At 32.7% G+C, this 10,309-nt stretch overlaps 1 protein-coding gene across 1 annotated transcript; it reads left to right on the top strand.

Moving 5' to 3' along the window:
- The first annotated feature begins 3,205 nt into the window (after positions 1 to 3,205).
- LOC111365496 (protein REVEILLE 8) lies at positions 3,206 to 8,569 on the top strand. Its single transcript, XM_022986051.1, has 9 exons — positions 3,206 to 3,617; positions 4,852 to 4,909; positions 5,234 to 5,357; positions 5,450 to 5,605; positions 5,772 to 5,897; positions 6,563 to 6,672; positions 7,483 to 7,542; positions 7,827 to 7,948; positions 8,123 to 8,569. The coding sequence occupies exons 1-8, from the start codon at positions 3,481 to 3,483 to the stop codon at positions 7,902 to 7,904; spliced, it is 849 nt and encodes a 282-aa protein (XP_022841819.1). The 5' UTR covers positions 3,206 to 3,480; the 3' UTR covers positions 7,905 to 7,948; positions 8,123 to 8,569.
- Positions 8,570 to 10,309: the final 1,740 nt, after the last annotated feature.

Below are 10,309 nucleotides of genomic sequence, written 5' to 3'. Positions count from 1 at the left end.
TGCGTTGACTGCTTGCTTAGCAATCGTAGATGTGATAATGGTTATGATCACGTAAATGGTGCTCAATATTATTTCGTTCATCTCTTGAAGATAGATTTTTTCATTTTTTCATTTTTTGTTTGCTTGTCCTAAATTGAAATTATAGACCGCATTTCTTCTTGAGGGTATAATTAGTTTTTTAATTTTATAATGTGATTTGTTATCATATGAATTATTTTTATTTAAATTATTAATTAATGTAGGGCTATATAAAAAAAAAATGTAAGAAAAATTAATGTTTCAAATTATATTAATTATATATTTTTTAATATGTGTGAAAAAAGAAACGAGTTTATCTTTGTGGGAGTGAATACTATTACTATGTAACATTATTTATTTTATATGCTTTTCACTTGTTTTTTTTAGGGCTGGATAGGGTCCGGTTCGGCTCGGTTCGGTTCTAACGAGAATCGAACCGACCCGAATTTTTCGGGTATTTAGTAAGTGAAACCGTCTGGTCCAAATTTAATTACGGAATCGTTCGGGTTTGGTTCCATTCGGTTCCGTATTATACTTAAATTTTTTGATATATACAAAGTTACGTTAATTTAATTAATGATATGTTCAATATTAGCTCTTACAAAATAACGTAGTTCAATCTTATATGTTTCACGTCTTTCTTTACTGAATTCTTCATAAATTTGATTATTAAAATTACAGAAAGAGAAAGATAACGAGCTCAAAATAATTAAGAGAGATGTAGAGCTTTAATTCGATTTTTTTCAGTAGAAAAGACACTACAGTAGAATAACAGATTTGGATAAAAATGAGGTCAATTTGATTAAGTTGATTTTGAACTGAAAATTAGAAATAGGAAAATCGTATTTTGTGGTTTGAACTAAATTAACTAGTTAACAAATTTATTTAGAAAAAATAAAATAATTTACTTATTTAAAATAAATTAATTAAAAAAATTACTAAAATTCGATTTTTATTCGATTTTTCGGGTCTTGGCCTAGAACCAGGAACCGAACCATACCCGTCGGTTATTGATTCAAATATCCCTTCGAGTATTTAACTTGAGAAGAATCGTCGGGTTCGGATCGGGAGTTTTGTCCAGCCCTAGTTTTTTTATAGCCGTCGTTTGATTTATTAGATTTTTATAAAATTTAGCCCCTATTTGAAGAATTAATTGTTTTAATGGTTACTAAATTTAGGCCCATGTCTTTGATTGGTTACTGAAGTTTAAAATGTTGAGTTTTGATCACCGAACTTAGGTCTATCTCTTCGATTGCTCATCGAAGTTTAAAATGTCGAATTTTGGCCACTGAACTTTGAAAAATGTCGTATGTTACGCCTTAGCATATATGTTGAACTTTAAAAAATATCGTGTGTACAGTGAGTAACGTACTACATTTTTCAAAATTCAAAGGTCAAAATTCGACATTATAAATTTTAGTAAGCAATCAAGGATATGAACCTAAGTTCAATGATCAAATTCGACATTTTAAACTTTAGCAACTAATAAAAAATATGGACCTAAGTTCAATGGCCATTGGAACAATTAACTCCTATTTGAGCTCCATTTTATATATTTTTTTTAAAATTCATTTTCACGAACGGTCTTCCAATAAAATAATTTTACTTGTAAATATAAAAGTTTTCTTCAAATTTTAATCACTTATTCTCTAAAAAAAAAAATCTCTATAACATATTTTTTCAAGAAATGTATCTTATACACACCCTTAATAGAATGTGGTTGAAAAAATATAAGTTTCATAAAAATGTAGTTAAAATTTAATGTAATTTAAATTAAATTTTTTTTTAGCTAAATCAAACAATACAATATTTTTGTCAATATTCATATTTAGGGTAATTAGCACAAGATGTTCTTATCTTTCAATATTATTGTACAAAATGTCATTGTCTTTCATTTTTTGACATTTTTATTCTTATCTTCACTTTTTATTGTAGAAATCATTATTTTAATCAAATTCTAGTTTAAAATGACAAATATATCCTATATTTAAATAAAACAATAGAAAAGAAAAGAAAAGTTAAAGAATAAATTGCAATCATACTCCTCAACCTTTTTAAAAAGTGCAAATGAGTTATAAGTGTAATTAGCACAAAACGTTCATACCTTTCATTAGTATTGTGCAAAATGTCTCTATATTTGATTTTTTGATATTTTCACCCTTATTTTTATATTTCACTATAAAAATCATTATTTTCATTCATTTTCTTAATTAAAAGTTGTAAAATAACAAATGTACCATTCTATTTAAATAAACAAAAATAAAGAACAAATTGTAACTATACTCTCAAATTTTTTTTAAAAATTAAAATTTAAATAAATAATTAAAAAAATTGTTTATTTTTTAGTTATTTATTTGGAATTTATTTATACTTTTTTAATTTTTTTTGAAAATATAGTTGCAATTTGTTCTTTATTTTTTTATTTTTGTTTATTTAAAGACAAGTGTATATTTGTCATTTTACAATTTTTGATTGAGAAAATTGATAAAAATAACGATTTTCATAATGAAATATGAAATAATGGTAAAAATGTCAAAAAATAAAAGGTATTGATGTTTTGTATAATAATAATGAAAGGTATGGACATTTTGTGCCAATTACTATTTTAATAATTTATTTGGACTCATTTGTACTTTTTTAAAAAGTTTGGAGTATGATTGAAATTTATTTTTAACTTTTCTTTTTTATTGTTTTAACTAAATAGAGGGTATATTTGTTAAAATTTTGATGAAAATGATGATTTTCGAAATAAAATATAAAAATAAGGATACAAGTATCAAAAAATAAAAAATAGAGACGTTTTGTACAATAACATAGAAAGATAAAAACATTTTATGCTAATTACCCTTCATATCTACTATAAACTCGAGAAATGGTTGAAAAAAAACAAAAAACCTCCCACCAAACACACGCGAGACAGGCAAACCCACAAGTTGCCTAAGCACCTTAGCACCGAACATTAGCTGTCGAAGCCTTACCGAGTTGACTCGTCGAGTGGACACGTTTTGTAGTATTTAAATTCATGGGCCTACTGGCCTAGGCTCTGTCACAGTGATGGCCACTGTCTACCACAAACTCGAGGCATATTTCAACCGTCAGATCCTCCTAAACCAACGGTGGATCTGAGGGTTGCAAGAAACTTGATGAGAATTAAGCACCACGAGTTTTCAGACGTGGAGGGACCAACGATTCTGTGGATTATATGTGTAATACACTCAAATGTAGCATCAACCAAATCTGCCCACTTTCTTCCGCCATTTTCTTCAACCAGCAAATCACGGCGCTCTAAAAGCCTGTCAAGGAATCTCAGTGACTGAGCGATTAATCGATAGGTGTAAAAGTCCACACCAATCGGCCAGAGCCTCAAGCATTCGCATTTACTTACATTAATCACCAACTCATCAACATAACACTACCTCCACCGCGCCCCAATCGGCAACCGCCGCAACCAGCGGCTGTACAATGAACTCAAGCTCATCTCCACCTCCGCCGCCAACAGACGGCTCTGGTAAGAAGGTCCGAAAACCCTATACCATTACCAAGTCGAGAGAAAGCTGGACCGATGAAGAACACGACAAATTTCTCGAAGCTCTCCAACTGTTAAGCCCTTCTCTATTTCCTCCCTTGTGTGTATACACTTTATATGCATGTGTTATCTTTCAACAATTGTCATTCCATTATGCCGTTAGAGTGAAAACAGAGAGGAGTGACTGAGAAACTAATTATAGTCTCCTTCGTAAGTGTTGAGGGAGGGCTTGAGACAAACTTCTAAGATGGAACCCCAGTCTTAACGTGGTATCTGAGTCGATTAAGCTCCAATGAGCAATTTAATCCCATTGGGACTCAGAAAAGAGCAAATGAATTTCAAGATTGGTATGCTCAAATGACCCATGATCTTGCGGGGCATGTCAAGGAATAAAACCCAAATCGAATAAGCTTGAGCTACTTCATTGACCTTTTAAATGGAATCTCAAGTCTTAATAGTAAGTAAAATTGTGTAGAGACAGGTGAACATAGCTCTTAATGAATCAATATGAGTGTATTTTTACTTTTTTTAAGTAATTATTGCTTGGATTGGGCGTCTGTTGGTATGCTCGCATTCATTTGGGTTGATTGTACTCCTATTTTTATTCTGGATGTTGTTCACACTCATTTGCAGCAAGAAAATTTACCTTGTGTTAAAAAAAATTGCTAAAATATTCACAGATGCTTTATAAAACATTAGGCTAGGATACAATTTTGCTGTGTGGAGTTAGGTGTGAAAAAGGTCTGGTTTGGCTGTTTGTTGACAAATTTTTCCAAATCAAACTGTCTAAAACGGTTGGATAAAACCTCAAACCTAAACCAAACCAAATCACTCAATTGCTGTCATTTGTGGTTTGATTTGTTATGGTATTAAGCCACTTTATTTGCAGGATTTTGTTAATTGTTCTAGAGTATATATATTGAGGGAGTTGTTTATTCATTAGCTGACGAATATATGAGAGCACAAATGCCTATTCTGTTTAAATTGACTTTTGTATTCAAGGGTTGAGTGTAATGCATTCATTTAAATTAGAAAGTTAATGACTTTCAATCAAAGTTCTTATCTGTTCTAAAAGAAGTAACTAAAGGTCGCCACCAATTGAGTAGCAATGCATTCCATCGGAAATTTCTGATATATATATATATATATATATATATATATATATATATATTTATTTATTTAGTGCCACCAAACCGATGGTTAAATAGGCAGTTTCGGTCTAGTTTGGCAGTTTTTACTTTCAGCCCTATTTGTGTAGTGTGAAACAATTTCTGAAGCTTAGGTTTCCGTTTCTCTTGTAAATTCAGGTTTGATCGCGATTGGAAGAAGATTGAAGATTTTGTAGGTTCGAAAACTGTAATTCAGGTATCAATTATACCTTCAATGTCTTTTTCTGATGGATTTAAATGTGCAATTTTGTGTATATTGTGCTTGAACTGTGTGATAATCTCACCAGTCAATATGAATAATATGGAATTTGGGGCCTGGAGTTAGTATCGGTAAAATTTTGGTCTATTTTTGTGTTCCCTCTGGATTTTGTGTTTAGGCGGGGTCTGAGAATATAAATTTATCTGTCAACTTTAAATATTTGTCCTTACTGTCTAAGGTATTTGAACGGTGAATGATATTTGGCTTGTCTATTCTGAAGTATACTTGTGTATCTGATTAAACTGAACTTTTCCACAACAGATTCGCAGTCATGCACAAAAATACTTTCTAAAGGTTCAAAAGAATGGAGCAGTAGCACATGTACCTCCTCCCCGCCCTAAGCGTAAAGCTTCTCATCCATACCCACAGAAGGCACCTAGAAATGGTTTATCTTCTCCCACTCAACAAAATATTATATCAGGCTGGATCAAATTTCTGGCATCTTGACTTGTGATTTTTCTTGACTACTTTTGGCAGTTTTAGTGCCGCTACAAGCATCCATGGCATATCCTTCTTCAGCGAATTCTCTTGCGCCTGGATATCCTACATGGGACGATGCTTCCATGCTTGGAAACAATCCATCAAGTGGAGCCATGCATTCCCTTAATGAATACAATCTTCACGGATTTGAAGGTATGCGCAAGAATTTGAACATGTCATTTGTCCATATTTGCTCATAAAGCACTTACCAAAATAATGAAATTTACTTATTTGTACCAAAAAAAAAAAAAGAAAAGAAAGAAAGAAAAGGAACTTACTTATCAAAGGGTACTATTCCACCCTTCTTGTGCTGATTCAGCTGATATTGGATCCAAGGAGGTTGCAAATATAAGTGATGGCAGTATGAATGGCATGGGAGATTCAACTAGAACACCTGCAGGTTCTAGATTAACAAACCATGGCAAGCAAGAATCTTTGCTTCATGGTAAGATTATTCATCACGCTTCACTTTCAGTTAGTTACAAGCAATCACGATGAATCTTGAACAGACAATATCCAGTCCCCAAAAAGTTACTCTCTCATGTCTTTTATAATGTTAGATCATCTCCAAAAGACTCTTTCAAATGAGATACTGTTTATCTTATAGAACCAAACCTTGAAATTAGGCTCCAATAGACTCTTTATTTTAACTTTTTAAAATAGAGCGAGTTTGATTCTCTACATATGGAGAGCCTAACACACTCTATATTTGTATTTCTCATCACGATTGCATTTAATAAATCTGCTAGTTTCGATTCTCCATTACTGAAAATCCATATTATATTGAATATCTATTCACATCTAAAAGAAAATATATAATTGAAAAATCAGGGGAAAAAAATAAATGATTGTTAGATAAAGTAAAATAAAGAATTTGTTGGAGTATATAAAAAATTAACCCCTATAAATTGACAACACTTTTTTGGTTTCTGGAGATATTGAATAAGCATAACCATTCCTTATATACTTTCCATTGGCTTTGGGTTGCGGGGATGAGATCAGATAAACCATTTAATGATTCGTCAATTGAAAATTTTGTAGGACCTGCATGCAATTTTTTTTACTAAGTGTTGTTATTGGGATATGATTGCTTAATTCTATTTGTTTTAGGCATTCCGGATTTTGCTGAAGTGTATAGCTTCATTGGGAGTGTCTTTGATCCGGACAGTAATGGTCATGTGCAGAAGCTCAAGGAGATGGATCCCATTAATTTCGAAACTGTGAGTTCACTTGATGTTTATGTGGTCATTTGTGTCAGATGTCAAGCAAATAATGCTTGTAATCATTATTTCCCCAATGTACTGGTGCTGGAGTGCATATGCCAGCTACTAGGACAAAGTACTACCAGTTACATAGTTGATAAATGTGAAATGGATTTCTGATAACCTTCTCCCCTTCTTTTCATGGTGCTGTAAAAGGAAAATTCTCAGTAATCGATGAGGGGAAAAGAAAGTTCTCTATTCTGTATGTCATGTGCATTTTCCATTTTATATTAATGCGGAAGGGGTTGGGAGTTGGCATTGCGAACATCAAGTCACCTGAATATCAAGCATCAGATATGGGTATGCATTTAGAGGGTTCAAATAGCAGCAAATTATGTTGCCACTGTTATTAATGACATAAATCCATAATATCAGAGCATGTGTGGTTTTTTCATTCATGCCTCCTGCTCCCTGTCATGAAATTTCCATCAAGGATGACTTCTTACATTGTAACACTAACTTCTGTCCTGTTGTTGAAGAAGACATAACTAGTCAAAATTACCAGTTCTCATAAAGCATAGGTGATTCGTAGTTTATTTGGTTCTCATATCTATATACAACAAAGTGGATTAGAGCTATAATTCTAGTTTGTGTGCATCTGTTGTTGGTAGACATAGCATTTCTACAGAGAACAAAAGAACTTATTTGACGCCAAATAACTTGAAATGTTGTAGAATCTTTTCGGTTTTTCCTGCTCGTTCCTTGATAAGTGAATCTTTGAAGTCAGTTCAAGTATAGAGATATCATACACTTTCTATTGGTATGCAGGTCTCACTGTTGATAAAAAATCTTAGCATCAACTTGTCCAGCCCAGACTTTGAGCCAATTGTAAGTGATGTTCTTTTACTTGACTGTCTCAAAATATTTATCTAGTGGCTCTATCTTTTCATTAGCCAAACCTACAGCTTTTCGCAATAAAGCAGGGTTTGTGGTTGTTCCATCTTCCACTCTTTTAATGAAGGTATTGAGGGTGATTGGCCCAAATCCTCACTAAATATTATCAAGGCTTCATTAGGAAAAAATCAAGCTTTATAAAAATTTATCTGGATTCAGAGAATATGATTACTAAGACTCGGTCCTCAGTAATTCACAATTTTCACTTATTTTTGCAGAGAAAGGTTCTATCATCATACGATGTCAACACCAAAACAGTAGGGATATGTGCACCAGCTGTCATTAAAGCAGAATAGTGATCTCATGATCACAATAGGCATGTAATTGTATTTTATTTCTAGTAAGTTTTCTTCTTCCTCCTTAACCCAACACCTACAAACATAACCTCCCTACACACAAATGTACAAAAACCATTGACATTACACGACCGGCTGCTGGCACTAACCATAAGTACCAAAAAAAAAAAAAAAAAAAACACTTTGTAATGGTATTAATGTCATTTTTTCTTGACCAGCACTTGGATGAGAAGTCTCCACAGTTACACTGCCATGAGACTCTCTCTAATCTTCATAGACATGAGGTGACTGCCAGGTCTGTGTTTGATGGTCCCTGAAAGAACATGACCCGAGCATTGTAAGCTCCTGATTCGAAGCCCTCAAGTATTCGATGACTGGATGCGTTGTTTCCCTTTAGATTTTACTGGTCTTCTAACTAATGAGAATGCAGTATGTATATTCAGGTTATGTTTCTTTAGTCGATCACATCTTTCTTGCCAAGCCACTGCCTTATATTTTACTTTGGCATAATAGTTAGTGTGCTAGCTGGTAGAAACCATAAAAGCAATGTGTCAGTCTATATATAATTTGAAGTAGAAGAAATGTGGGTTCTGTATTTACTTGTTCCCAAGAATTATTGAATTATAAAATCTTTGGGGTATGTTTGCCTTTCTTGCATTGCTGAACCTCGGAATTTCCTGCATGATGTATTTTTAGTCTTCTGATTTTTGCAGACTGTGTCCTAATCTCTACTTTGGCTCTCCGTTCTTCTTTTTGATTTTTCCGAATTCTCTCACATGGGACACGCTTTGTCGTGTGTTTCTTCTTCCTTTTTAATTCCTGGTCATATTTGCAAGCTGAGGGAAAATTGATGTTGAGGATGACGAAGTGTCTTCCTTTCCTAACAATTTTTTTTTAATCAATGTTGGCCCTATTGAGGTTTTTTTAATTTCAATGGACGAATATTCGATGCACCAAGTATATAACATCCAAAGAAATATAATAGAAAATTAGAGGTTATCATGTTTTTAATTTTTTCTTTTCATAAATCAGGTGAACTTTAAACATTCAATATTTAAACAAAAAGAGGTTGCGATCTTCTTGTCCGTAGTTGTGTTATTTAATGTATTTTTTTTCATTTAGTTTTAACTTTCTGTTTTTGTTGTTGCATTTGCGATCTTTTTTATGCATTTTATGTCATAATGTTAATACATGCATGGTTACATATGAGCTCTTCGTACGACATCCTCTTGGACTTGCTTGTAATATATGTTACTTGCATATAATATATATTATTATTATTTGACTATTTTGTACATGTTTGTGACCTCTGGCAAATATTGTGTTGTCTTTCTTGACCATTTTGTACATGGATGTGATCTCTGTTACGGTATTTGTAATCGATTCAATGGCGTTTCATGCAATTGACTATTATAATCGAGATTCAGTCGAGAAAATTAAATAAAATCAACGAAAGAATGATTCTTCTTACATTATTTGTCACATAGTTTTGAGCGGATAGGAAAAGGCCTCTGCTTAATTTTAGGGGGAATTATTGCAAGAGAGGAAAGCTAAGTATATATCATATTATCTTTTTATAATCACAAATTATAATCATCTTTTGCAAATTTGTTAGGCATTAAAGCATATTATTAAACTATCCGGACAAGTTAACGGCCAAAGCTGATGAAGGCGAACTTGATCTTGCTTCGAGCACCTTTTCAGACCTTTTGATTGATTTTGAAAGACACCTAGTCACAAATAGAAGCTAAGCACTTGAAAAGTGCGCTAAGAAACGTTGTTTCTGTTGATGTACTTGCACAACAATTCATCATTAGCAAAATAGAGGGTTATTATACGTATAAGAGTCGTCCAATTCTTATGGAAGTTCTTTCTTTCCAATCATAATTCACAAGAACATTCTTTACTCTTAGTAAAATGGTAAAGTGTCGAGGATTAACCCGGTGTAAAATATCACATTGTTTCATGAACTCTAGTTACCGTCGAAGTAAAGGATTGTTAACAAAGACGATCTAGTGTGTTGTTGATTTTTATTCAAGACTTTCATTTGATAATGCCATGTAAATTGTTAGAAGCATGTGAAAGGCGCGAACATATATCTATTACTATTTACATCTGGTCAAGAAGAAAATAGATTAAGGGAACCAATGTTGCCTAGCGAGAGTTTGCTAGCCAATGTAAGCTGCAATTGCTTTTGATGGAGCTATTGTTAGTCAAGGAAAAGAATGGCTTGTTTGTAGGACAAATGCACAAACTCCTTTATCTGAAGTCTTGTACTTAAAAACAAGGGAGGTTAGTTCCAGTTTCCCTTTCTTCGTAACTGTGACTGCACTTTTCAAATTGGACAGCTTTCACAAGCTAAACTAGGTAAATTGAACATTAGCTGATTTATCGTATAACAAAAG

Source organism: Olea europaea, chromosome 17 (assembly GCF_002742605.1).
Source record: "Olea europaea var. sylvestris chromosome 17, O_europaea_v1, whole genome shotgun sequence".
NCBI classification, from domain to species: domain Eukaryota; kingdom Viridiplantae; phylum Streptophyta; class Magnoliopsida; order Lamiales; family Oleaceae; genus Olea; species Olea europaea.
This window is presented reverse-complemented; position numbering and strand designations above follow the sequence as displayed.

Coding starts and splice junctions, on each gene's coding strand:
- LOC111365496 (XM_022986051.1), top strand. CDS start 3,481: ATGAACTCAAGCTCATCTCCACCTCCGCCGCCAACAGACGGCTCTGGT. Junction 6,673..7,482: donor ATCCCATTAATTTCGAAACT/GTGAGTTCACTT, acceptor ATTGGTATGCAG/GTCTCACTGTTGATAAAAAA. Junction 7,543..7,826: donor GCCCAGACTTTGAGCCAATT/GTAAGTGATGTT, acceptor TTATTTTTGCAG/AGAAAGGTTCTATCATCATA.